We start from the raw sequence: 12835 nt of genomic DNA on the forward strand, positions 1-12835 counted from the left end.
AGTCATTTGAGTTGCCTCTCTAGTGTTTAAAAGCAGAAATCAAATTTTTTGAAACCAGAAGAAATCATATTTCTATGAAAAGGGAGAGCTGAAGAGGAGTGAGGGGTAGATCTGACCTGCTCTGTACTCTATCCTGATTGTCAGGCAGGTTGCTGTGTGTGGTACAGTCTGTCAATCACATGGTAGCCCCGCCCTAATGCATCCCCTGCTTTATGGTCTATTTTCCTCTAAATGGACCATAATTTAAAAAAGTAACATCATGTTGTATTGAAGACTTGAAACTAGAGACTGAGACCATATGCTCATCAGGAAAACGTTTACTGATCAAGTGAGAAGTAGAGACATTTTCCCACAGACTTCAATACAATCAGATTATTTTTGCAACCAGTGGAATCGCCCCAGTGGTCATCAGATAGAATGCAGGTTTAAGGTTTCAGCATTGGCTTCACTTTTTAGACCCAGAGTCTACATCCATTTTTATAAACAGTGTATGGTATAAACTGAGACCTAGTGAGGGATTATGGGTATGGCAGGCACAGTTGGTAATAATCAGAAAAAGAGTACACACTGGGTTGTAAACATTCATGTTTCATTCAAGACTGACACCATGTTATACCAACAATAAGGAGTTTTTAATAAAGTGATATACTTGTTTAGAAAACACATTTTCAGTTTTGCACAGACACAAAGGCAACACAAAATAAAGGCCAACATTGTTGTCAACCATCACACAGCTGTGGTGGTTATATCTTCCCCATCATGTGCCATTCAAACAAAAAGGACGAGACACAACAGTACAAATAGTTATGAAAACAAAAAACCTTTATTGTCCAAAACAGACAATCAAAGGGAGATCAGCCATGACAGTGACATTCCAAGGGAAACCAATATACAAGCAACAAGACAACACAAGCTAATCTGCTAAATACAGAGAAAAGTTTCTGAGACAAGATAGAAAATCTAACCAGCAGACCCAGGTACAGCTAATTCAATCCCTTCCTGCCAATGGAGAGCTGTAACGGGGCGGGACATGTCAGTCATAATACTGGTCTACACAGTGAAGAAATAAGAGCATCCCACAGGCCAGAACACCTTAAAAAAACCTTTACTGAATGTGTTAATTGTGTGAAAACAGACACGTAGAAAGGTTAAGATTTGACTCGACAGAGATGCTTAACAACAGCATTAGCAATTAGGACAGCAATCTTAGCATCGGACGTTTGGTTAAAAATGCTGGAAACTGTATTTACAGCTGAGCTGAAGAGCAAAAAAAGTATTCTCGTTAAGTGAGAATTTTGATATGCTTACACAATATCTGGTTTCTTGTGGGGCTGTGTGCACATCTCACGTGACATATTACCAAGGGTTCAAGCTCATTAAAACATTCATCAAATTCTGTGGAAAAAAGGTAAATATTTAAAAAATAACTGTTGAGGGTTGTGACATGGGTGAGATGCAGAAAAGATCACAAATGTCCACTGGAAATAGAAAAATATAATTAAGGAAAAATATTTTCAGAGTGAAATTCTCTCTTCGAGATCAGTTCTCAAAGCAGCAGCAGGCCACCCAACACAAACAGTTCAGAGACAGGGGACTTGAACTAGCTAACCCAGGTCCACTAACAGAGGAAGCTACAATATTAGCTTTTTAATACAGTATACCTGGAAAGAAGCACAGCCGGGCTACATTCAACACGTAAAACGCTGGGGAACGTTAGAATAGCAGGAAAACACCAGAGAAAAGAGACCTCTCATAGAAAGTGATCATGTTAAATCATGCTGAATTCCAAAGTCCTTCCATATTTTATTTTGGCAAATATCAAAACGTGTTGAACACAGGACGGTCTACTAGCAAGAGGAACCATGAACTACTCAAAATGTGCTGAACCCTCATGTCTTGAGTGTTGCCCGGCCGGTGCCAGCTAAAATAATACAGCCTAGAAAACACACGTGCCGGTGTGTGTGTGTGTGTGTGTGTGTGTACGTTAAAAACAAGGATGTGGAAATGAAGATTATTTAACATATGTTCAATCATCTCCCATAGCAGTAAAAACCCAGTTGTCTTGGAGCACATATCCAGGACGTGACAGAGAGCCGTGGTCTCATCAGGAAACCTCCACCTACCAGCCGAGGTGGCAGGAGAATTAACTCACCGCTTAACCTGTTCAGCCACACAAGCTCAGTGGCTGATTTGATGAGCGTATGAACTACAGCAAACAAATTGCCAGCACATTGCCGATCAGTTCCCACACTGATAGTTACACTGCACTTTGTTAGGCAATCACAGCAGCAGTCCCACAGTCCTGAGCAACACTGTCACTTCAGCTGCACAAAGAGTGAAACGTGTCATTATCACAGCAGCTGTTATAGTTGTACCTTGTACCATCCCAGCACTTTGATTATTGTCAAATATAGATGCACATATAGACCAATACAGGAGTTTGAGGCTGATGATACATCTACTGATATTCATTTCTTTTCACACACAACAGAATGATGACACTGTTGTGAAACATATCTTTGGCATTTCTATACTTCAGTATCTTCTCATTTATGGGATAACATATATGCCAGTGCTGATTTATTTGCAATAAGCTAATATTGGCCTGGCTGGTTTATCAAATCCATTCAAACAATTAACTTCAGCAGGACAGTGGTGCCGATAGTTCAAATCAGGGTGAAGAAACAACACACCTGCAGACTCTCAGCCTCACAACGTCCATTCTATCTGTCTGAATGATCATCAGTAGGTTCTTGACTCTTCTCACCTGTAATCTACAGGTCAAAGGGCATCTGAGCTTCTTGCTTTGACATGAACCATGAACTGCCATTCTTACCTACCTGAACCAGTGCAATGCTAACACGTCACCTGAAGTAAAACAGTGTGCCCATCACTCAGCGGAAATTAAAATCAGACAGATGCTGATCTTGCTGTGGCTGTTCAGTGTGCGACAGGTAACCAACCAGCCTCAGATCCAGGTAAGGAAATAAAAAAAAAAAAAAGGCTGAAGTAGCTTGAAAAGTTTGGGAATCAAACTACCTCTGTATATAAACCTTTCTCCCAGCTTGTCTACATAGGAAAAGCATAGGTGTTGCTAACAGCATTAACAATGTCTGTTCTATTCAGGTGTCCCAGGAAGCAGTGACAGTGGGACAACATGCACAGTAACGGCCCTCGTTAATCTCTTTGTTTACACCTGGGCTTCTCCTACTAGGGTGTGTGACATGGCTACTGCTGAACATGCTAATGAACAAATACTCACGTGAAAACAATCTGTGAGTCTGACTTTTGTCCTCACGTGTTCATGAACATACCAAGATCAACTCAAACACATTGAGAGCTTAACTTACCCAATTACACCTTAATGTCAAGAAAGCAAATGATTGTGTCAAAGGAAATATGGCAGAGCGACAGTTTTACATTCACAAGTTCGCCTCTCAGCCACCACCAACTGAACACAAACATTTTAACTCTGTTTTTTAAAAAAATAGACTTGTTCATCAGTTTTGACTAAAAAAATATGAATAAACAGGCAGCAAAGTACAAGCTACAGCATCATCCATGGCTGGAATGAAGGAACACTGGCTGGTTGGCTGCCATATCGGCTGGTAGGACGTGTGACATGTAGACTGTAACACCCCACCCCCCCCACCCAATCTGTCGACGTCAGAGTGAAATGTACAGTTGTCATTTGGTGTGTTTGAGAGTTTCAGATGAAGAACAGCATTACGGCAGCAAGAATGAGAACCCAGGTGGCACAAAGAGAACAGATACTGAAAGAGACACATGGTTTCTGTCCATCCTTTCACTCCTCCATCACAACCTCACCTCACTTCTTCTTTCCCTTTCAAAAGAAGTTCCCTCCAGTGTATCCTGACAAAACAAGAAGGGAAGTTTGTCCTCTCCAAACCGCCACACCTCACCGCCCCCTCGTCAGCTAGTACGCGTTTAAAACGGGACCTCTGAACGAGGACTTGTGATGCGGAGCAGAGACAAACTTGCCATAGCCAAACACTCGGCTTGCTTCTCACGCGCTAAAGAGGTAGCTTGACAGCTCGTGTTGTATTCCTGTATTTCCAAAACCAAGCACCGGCCACCAAATGTAGGAGACAAACACTTTATGGTCACGTCACTGTATTCAGTTCAACATTCGCCAAGAGGAGGAATACTAGCAGAACAAAGGCACCAACTCCCATCCAGCGACACGGTCTTGGTGACGGGAAAATACGAATGAGAGAGACTAAGTGTCAACATACCTCTTTAAAAAACTATTTCCATTTTCAGTCAAGACACAAGTGGGAGCATCTTTTGAGGAAAGCACGTCTACCTCCGTCCAGGGCAGGAAAACCAACTTCTTTTCCCCTGTCAGCTACATTGGCAGTTCACTCCCAGCCATCTGGGGGGGATTTTTTTTTCACTTTCTCTGCCAAAGTGGCTGCTAGAGTCGACCAACTTAGACAACAGTTCACCAGCATGTAGTTGATTTCCCGCCCTACACCTCCAACACTCCGCCTCCTCCTCTACTCGTCTAGTCTTTTTTCTCCTCCTCTTTCTTCTCCTCCTCCTCTGTGGGGTATGAGTGCCAGGTGAGGCGCTCCTCGTAGAAAGAGATGACCACCTGGGGACATTTGACGTTAGCCTCCTTAGCTGGGACGAGGTCGGCTTCATCCGAGTTCTTCCTGTTAATTTGGATTCAAGAGGAAAAGAGGTGGCAGAGAGAGGATGTCAGAAAGAGAAGAAGAGAGAGGGGGAAAAGAAAGGGAGAGCAAGAGGAAAAGACAACAGACAAAGGAGAAACGAGTAAGGTAATGAGAGAAAGAGCAAAAGAGTGAGCAGTGTTAGAAAACTGACTGCTGTTTATTCAACTTCATTATTTATTTTAATTTATTCAGTGCTTTTATTTTGAAATGAAGCTAAGTGTAAGTTAAATCAGGAAGACTCTTTATTCCTCATTAATTCACAGTTCTCTCTCACCCACCTCTCGCTCGCTCATCACAGCTCTTGTAATCAGCTGACATCAGGTGTTACCAGTAACCAATCAGATCTCATCACATTGCTGTCAAACTTTAAAATCTCTTCTCCTCTGATCTGCAGTCAGCTGTTATTTCAATGTGAGTCGCTACGACTGTCCTCCACACCATCCACCTCCGGTCTCCATCCAGTACCAGGTCGAGCTCAGAGTCTACATCACATCTCATCCAGATCTGCAGCATTCTTCTTCCCACCTCCAACACCACCAGTGTCTAGACCCCAGGGTGGGTTCCTATACCTCGCTCTGCCTCACCCCCTTTTAAATATGATGACATCACAGTGGAGTCTAAACACCAAAGACACACATCTCTCACTGTGAGTAGAAATGCTACAAGCTGCAACTTCACAGTGCAGTGACCTTCGCCCTGAACATCGGTCGACTGTACTTACATCTCTAACATTCACACACACTCATACGCTGATGGGACAGCCATCAGAGGCAATTTGGGGTTCAGTGCCTTGCCCAAGGACACTTTGACATGTGGACCGGAGGAGCCAGGGATCGAACCTCCAACCTTCTGAGGCTCTACCTCCTGAGCCACAGCTGCCTGCAATTTAACATTTTCTACCATGAACTCTACCTTTATGTCCATGATTTTTATACATTATATATGTTTCACACTGTTGTACAGGTGTTAATTCAATGTATACATTTTACCTCTGAGGTCAGAGCCCTACACCCCACCCTTCACATCTGGAAACAAGTAGGACACTAAAAACCAAACACCTCTCAAAGTAATGTCATCCTGAACAACATCACACTTTACTAAGATCTCCACAATATCCATATGATTTAAATATATGTGTGAAATCAATATATGTAATATGATCTTGTGATTGACCTCAGGACCGATGTGTAACGACAAAAACCTTGTGCAACATTTTTTTTTTAAAAGTCTCATGTTCTGTGGCGTTTGAAAAAGTGACTCTGATTTTTCAGCTGCGATGACCTTTAACCCGCATTTTAATTTGCTCTAATGACAACATGATTACTTTCAGTGATTTCTGGCTGATACTCTCTCTGGGGAACCCACATCAAACCCAACTGTAAGCCATGTATAGATGGGGGTGCGCAGTGCAGCTTTACACTCGATATAGACTCAGCAATTCAATCCCAACATAATCTCACTGGATCTTTGTACACCAACAGTGAAGACCCACCACTTCATGAGGAACATCAGCTCTCCACTTGAGTCCGTCGCTCCGATGATCCTCTCCGGCTGCAGACCCCTTCCAAAACCTCTGGCCTTCTCGCCCTGGAGACAGGAAGTAGAACAATAAGACTATACATGAGGAAAGAAGAAAAACGGACTGCTCTGAACATTAAAGTGTCTATGTGAGGATGTTGTACAGGATGAGTGGTGGTCTGGTCTGGTTGGCTGTTGGGATTCTTTAGCTCTGAGTCGTTCACCTCCTCCTTCTTCCTCTTGCTCCCTCGCTCCTCTGACTCTCCAGAGGCCTCGCTGGCAGCTTTCCTCTTGCTCTCCTTCTTTTTCTCCTCCTTCTCTTTGTGTTTCTGCATGTACTCTGCAATAAGGTCGGGGCAGTCCAGGTTCTCCTCTGGCTCCCATGTGTTGTCCTCGCTGGAAAAGGTGGGTGCAGACACACAGGGGATGTTTCGGTTAAACCTTTTTCGGTCTTTGCGCGGCTGTAACTTAACGTCATATTTCTAAACGTTTCAAAACAAAAACACTAAGACACCAACCAGGTTTGTGATCCCGAGTCAAAGTGATACTCATACTCACTCTGAGAACCCCTTCCATTTCAACAGAAACTCCACTTTGCCCTTCACCACTCGGCGGTCCAGAACCTTCTCGACCACATACTCCTCCTCTTCCTCCTCCTCTGCTCCTCCTGCTGGTGGTGCTGCTGCTGCTGCTGTTGTTGTTGTTGTTGTTGTTGTTGCTGCTGCTGCAGCCGCTGCTGCTGCAGCCGCTGCTGCTGCTACTGCTGCCGCTGCTGGTGGCGCTGCTGTGGGCTGCTCCTCCTCCTCAGCCTTCTTGCCTTTCTTTCCTGCTATGGTCGCCAGCTTGACGTCTGCTGAGGGCGCCTCTGGTGGAGAGAGGAGGACACATGCAGAGATGTTAGTAAAATGATTAGAGTGCTTAGTGAACTATATGTTACCAAGGTTTAATGTTCAAATCTTCTGTTAGAAAGGAGAAAATGGACGGGCTGAGGCATGACCGCAATGAATATTCGAAATTTGTTTATGAGGGGAGGGGATTTTAAATTCATAAATATGAAATTCTCCTCTCATTCTAAGGAAAATAAGCTCTGTAAAATGCTGCAATAACATAAAACAATAGGTCCCATGCACCTTCACTGTCAGAGACCGTTCCAGCCCTGGCGCCCTCGCTGCTTGGGCCAAATACAAAGATAAATAAAGCAGCAACCCTACATCAGGTTTGGTTCATTCCAGACCATCATGGCCCTGACTGCAAACGTTCTGTGCCCTTTAGATTTAAGCCTTGAAGAAAGAGCCTTAAAGTCATCAGTAACATCTTAAAATGAATTCTATAAAAATACTGGGAGCCAGAGTAAAGAGGCTAAAGCAGGAGTGATGTGGTCATGGCAGCTGAGTTCTGCACAATCTGGAGTCGATCTGTGGATTTCTGGCTGAGGCCGTTGCAATAATCACGGTGTGATAAAAATAAAAGCACGGACCTGCCGTCCCAGGGAAAATATTTCAAGAACTGCAACAGTGCAACCACTTCGCACACACTCATTTCCCCTCTAACCTCCACAACTTAAAGTTATTCAACATATAAATCAGCTCTGAAGAAAACAATTGACTCATATTCTTAAGAAGTTTTTATTTTGGACAGCTGTTTGAGGGCATGTGACACCAACCTGAGGTCAGTTCAGATGAGGCTGAAGTCCCTTTTACCTATGTTCACCTCATGTTTCTCAACTTTGACCAAGTTTTTCTAAAATGTCATTTATAATGCTCTAGGCTATATTATAATATATAGTTAAAGTCAAGATTAATATTTTATTGTATGGGAGATGTGCTTATACAAACTGATAATCATAAGTGAACTCCATTTAATTATTTAATAAAAAATTAAATAAACTATTAATGATGTATGACCAAGAATTGACCTCTGAGGACCACCATACTTTGTGTGTCCAGTTACTGATGGACACACAGCAGATCCTGTTTGAAAGATAAGAGGCAAACTGCTTTAAAACTGTAACTAATTCACTACTGAAAGTCTTTCACATGTGCTGACCAGCTGTTTCATAAAAATCAAACTATATATTTATGAGCTGTTTCTAGTCTTCAGTTGAACCTTAGGTGTGATGTGATTTTCATCAGCTTTAAACAAACTGTTTTAACTTTGAACTATACACAGAAACATTGTTATAGTTGTGTTTTAGTGTTAATGCAGTGACAGTTAATTATGACGACATTGCCTCTTTGAATGGGAATTGCTGAGGGGGTGAGGTTGGACTACTGTGATCTAAAAAGAAAAAATTGAATCTGTAAAATTGAGTGTGCAGACTGTTGAATAAAATTTTATTTAAAAAAGTGACAAGAACTCAAGCCATATTATCCAAGTATTACGGCTAGAAAGAGGAAACACAACCAGCACAACTAAGAGTAGGTGTGGGCCGAAATATCGATCCAGGAATATATTGTATTACTTCCTCTTGTGATACACTACCAAGATTTTTATTAAAAACATCCAGATGCTCTCCCGCTAAACTAGAGACACTACTTCACGTGGTGGTGTCACTCATAGATGAATGACAGTAAACTTATGGTGAAGAAGAAGAAACTCACAGAGGCAACATGGCGGACAACGGGGAAAACAAACCAGAGAGGTGTAGTCACCGTTTGAGTTGGAAGTCTGGTCTGAGTTTGGCTTTTACTACGCTGATCGGACAAACTAAAAGATTATGCTACATTAACACTCCACACGTGCACACATACACAATACATACATATTTCCTCCAACAGACGGAGCGGGTCTTTCACTCTCACACACCGACACACACAGACACACACCTGGGCATAAACGCACGCAGGCTTGATGACAAGGAGAGGTCTGGTGTGTATCTGTGTGTGTGTTTATGTTCAGTCTGATGAGCAGCAGACTGAACATAAACACACACACAGATACACACTGGACATTTTCCTGTCATCTGAATTACAGCTGGAAGGTGACAGAGACTGCTGTCTGCAGGTCTGAGTACTGATGTGTCAGAGAAATGCATCCAGCTTTAGCGATTTTTTTTAAGTATGTGTTTAATTTTTGAGATAAATTTTTGGTATCACTTTATTTTACACATTTTAAGAACTTTAACTCCAGAGCTGTTCTGGTTTCTGTCAGTTCAGCCTTTTGCTGGTTTAAGGCTTTTTTTCCTTTGGAGAGATGGCTCACATGCACATGGACAAGCTGCAGTCAGTATGTGTGTTTGTGTGCTTTAGAGAGACACTATGCTAAGAACCTAATCACTTTGTTGAACATTGTTGAACATTGTTTCATCTCAGTTGTCTGTGAAACTGACACCACAATGCAGTGAATAAATATACAACTCCTGCTTTTTGCATTTTTTTCCCTTCACTTTCAGATATCGTGATGGTGAGTTACTCTGTGATTCCCACCAAAAAGTCAAACTCGGAAAACAAAGCAGCAAGTTAAGCATTCAATTGATGGTAAGTGATCTGCTGATCTTACGTCATGGATGATCTTACTTTGGCATATGACCTACTTTTCAGATGAATTGTACAGATTGCATCGTTAAAAGGTGATATTTTGAAATTTAATTTTTAAAGTTCAATTGCTGCTAACCAGCCCATAGCTGGTGACAACAGTCCTTGTTCTGCTCTGCAGCCTCCGCGAGCTTGCATAACAGCACATGAACCAGAGCAGAACAAGAAACACTGTCACCAGCTGCAGCCCAAGACAGTGGAGTTGTAGTCAATCCGCGGGACAAGAGACCTGCCTGCAGACAGGGAGACACAAAGCAGGACGAGCCAGGGCAGTGAGTGAACTTTCAAATGAAAGTGCTACAACACAGAGCCTTATGAACCAAGCGAAAAGTGTGAATGTGACAGTGACACGATTCAGAAACTTGAAGACAGCATTGTCAAGCACACAATCATCTGAAAGAAAAGGGTCAAAGCGACAGAGGACTTTCAGAATAAAATCAAAGCAGAAAGAGGATACAGATGGTGATTCAGATCATAGATTGCTTTTTTGCTTCTTTTGGCCAGATCCTCCACCCCTACATCCCACTTCCGTGTCCACTGAACTCAGGCACTTGGCTTATTCAAACTATAAACATATTCTACTTATGTGTGGACATTAATGAGGTGACTACTCCAACTGTAGAGCTTGACAGAGAATCAGAGCAGAGGACTGTGGGTGCCACTGGGCTCCTGCCAATGGGAGACTAACAACCTTCACATGCACTTTGTGCAACTTTAGCAGCAGTGAACGGACCGTGTCCACATGGTGCACCTTCAACAGGTTCATCTCGGGGCCCGGCGGGCTCCACGGTGCATTTCTCTGGCTGCGACAACCAGCGGGCTGAGCATGCTAACAAAATAGCCTAACTGGTGACCTGCAGTCGTCTGTGAAGCTCAGAATGGTGCTGTGGATGTGGTGGCTGAGCCTCATCCAGCTCCACACCGAGCTGCCTGAGCCGAGGCGGTAAAACGCCGCTGTCTAAACATGTTCAAACAGCTGGACAGAGAACATCACAGTAGTAGAACAGTTGTTCATTGTTCAACATTAACATAACCACAGCAGTCTCAGCCTGGCGGCCTGCGTGTCCTCGGCTGGTACCCGTGTTGTGTTCGATGGCTCAGTATGGAGGAAGTAAAACGCCCCCTTTCATGTGAGCGTCCATGTTCAGACAGCGACCACAGAACAACTCACGCTGCGGCGGCACCGTGCACACACGTGCTCGGTGCGGATGACAGCCCCGAGCCCGCAGCGCTGGGGTGTCCGCGCCGGAACAAAGGCTCGGTCCCGTCCAGCGCCGCACGCGGCTCTACAGCATGCCCGCGCGCCGTGTAGCTTCGCGCGCTCAACGCCTAAATAAAGTCGTACAAAGTCGTTTTCACTCGAAGCGGCCGCGGGAAGTTACACTTCACCGGAACCCGAGCAAGGAGGCAAGTCAGGCGGCCTGTCCCTGCGAGTGGAGGGCAACATGGCTGGCATGTTTCCCCCCAGCAGCTAGCTGTGAGCCTTACCTCTGCACGGAATGCTTCGGGTCGCTTGTCTGGGCTTGCGGCAGGCCCGGGCGCACAGACGGACTGGATCCTCTGTCGTAGGCGGGTTACAGGCCGGAGAGGCGCCAGCTGCAGCACAGAACTACCCCAGGGCCTAGTGGCGCTCTTTGGACGACTTTTTCTCAATGTGCTTTGCTGCTGAATCACACAATAGCCTCGGCGTCGCTAACAACCAGCACCAATCCAGTTCTGCCCGCCAACAGCACCACCGGACGTGACGTCGGTGTACAATGTGGTGACGGCATTGTGGGAGGTGAAGTCTTAAAGCACAAAGGGCCAGAGTACAGTACACTGGGTCTGGTCTGGCTGGTGTGTCCATTGAGGTAACATACATGTATATTGTATGTAGTACATTCATAGAACAAACTCAAACTTTATATCCCTGGATACTGGATATCACGTTACAGGATGTAAAACAGATTTGAATCAAAGTGGAGCTGTTCACATTCCCCCATGTTTTGGCAGTGTCAGATTTTTAATTGGGCTACTGAACATATTGACTAAGAATTTTATGCATGAACTGTTTGGTTGTACTAATTATTCTTTTATCAAATCCAAAGAATTATGCATTATTAATGCAATTAATGCAATAATAAATTTTGGAAATTGACCAAAACTAAAGTTTTGGTCAATTTCAGATTTAGATAAGGGCGACATGTGCGGCATCTTGTCGGGGGTTGCCATGGGGGTGCCAAACAAGCTGTAACCACCACTGGTTTTGGCTTAAAACAGCACATTCATTTGACAAGTTGTGGTTTGTGATCTAGAGCTGTTCCAATGTGGCCCTGAAGGAAAAAAAAAAAAAAAAACTAATATCACCCTTTCTTGTGTTTTCACAAATAGATTAAAGCTTCCACTGATCCACTCCTGTATTTTAGTCTTTAGCTTGTCTGGGATAATGCAGTATAGATTTGACAAAGCTAAGCTTGGCGGTTTTTGATCTAGACTTGGTCCGGAGGTCTGGATGTGAAAAAAAAAGCAGTGAAATTGCTTTCTCCAGCTTTAATAACTAAAATAGAAGTGGGTTTTAAACATTAAGGGTTTAACTAGGCTAACACTCTTTCACAATAAGAGATGGAAAAAAATGAAGAATTGGTTGCTCAGTATTGTTTTCCTTAAGTTTCCCTGTAAGTGCCAAATTGAAAATTCAACAACGTTCTAATGCTTGTGTCTAACAGAAAAGCTTTATATGTGTCAGCATTTCTTCTTTGCTCACTAAAAGAAGCTAAAAATTGTGTTTTTTTCAGGTAAAGCTAGATGCTAACTCCATTTGGCTGCTTTCTCTTTGACCTGTCATGATTCATTACAGTGTAATGATATTTACATAATTTATATTATACATTATATTACATAATGATTTACATCATTCGTTTCGATTATTTCAAACAGATTATATGTATAAGTTGGCAGCCAGTATTGTTCATCTGTGTGTGTGTGTGTGCTGTTTATGTCCATCACTATGTTTATAGTAGATAATAATTAACACCACATTACCAAGTCCTAATTTAAATCTGTCTGACACACAGTGAGTCTGTTTTAACCACAGGTTACATTCAA

At 43.2% G+C, this 12835-nt stretch overlaps 1 protein-coding gene across 2 annotated transcripts; it reads right to left on the reverse strand.

The window, feature by feature from the left end:
• Positions 1 to 799: 799 nt before the first annotated feature.
• On the reverse strand, positions 800 to 11497 carry cbx1a (chromobox homolog 1a (HP1 beta homolog Drosophila)). 2 transcript variants are annotated; one of them, XM_071474854.1, is made up of 5 exons: positions 11240 to 11497; positions 6777 to 7083; positions 6383 to 6614; positions 6193 to 6287; positions 800 to 4679 (listed from the first exon to the last, which is right to left on the reverse strand). In XM_071474854.1, the coding sequence occupies exons 3-5, from the start codon at positions 6551 to 6553 to the stop codon at positions 4529 to 4531; spliced, it is 417 nt and encodes a 138-aa protein (XP_071330955.1). In that variant the 5' UTR covers positions 6554 to 6614; positions 6777 to 7083; positions 11240 to 11497; the 3' UTR covers positions 800 to 4528. The 2 variants fall into 2 exon arrangements, with proteins under 2 accessions (XP_071330955.1, XP_071330957.1); XM_071474856.1 differs by having other exon boundaries at positions 6443 to 6614; positions 11240 to 11496.
• Positions 11498 to 12835: the final 1338 nt, after the last annotated feature.

Source organism: Trachinotus anak, unplaced genomic scaffold (assembly GCF_046630095.1).
Source record: "Trachinotus anak isolate AG129_WGS33_773 ecotype Australia unplaced genomic scaffold, CSIRO_AGI_Tana_v1 ptg000003l, whole genome shotgun sequence".
NCBI lineage: Eukaryota > Metazoa > Chordata > Actinopteri > Carangiformes > Carangidae > Trachinotus > Trachinotus anak.

Bases quoted from the DNA above. Each gene is read 5' to 3' on its own strand.
- cbx1a (XM_071474854.1), bottom strand. From the start codon at position 6,553: ATGCAGAAACACAAAGAGAAGGAGGAGAAAAAGAAGGAGAGCAAGAGG. The intron at 6,288-6,382 runs GTACAACATCCT...TCCTGTCTCCAG, and splicing joins ACCAGACCACCACTCATCCT to GGCGAGAAGGCCAGAGGTTT. The intron at 4,680-6,192 runs GTGGGTCTTCAC...CCAAATTAACAG, and splicing joins CTGATGTTCCTCATGAAGTG to GAAGAACTCGGATGAAGCCG.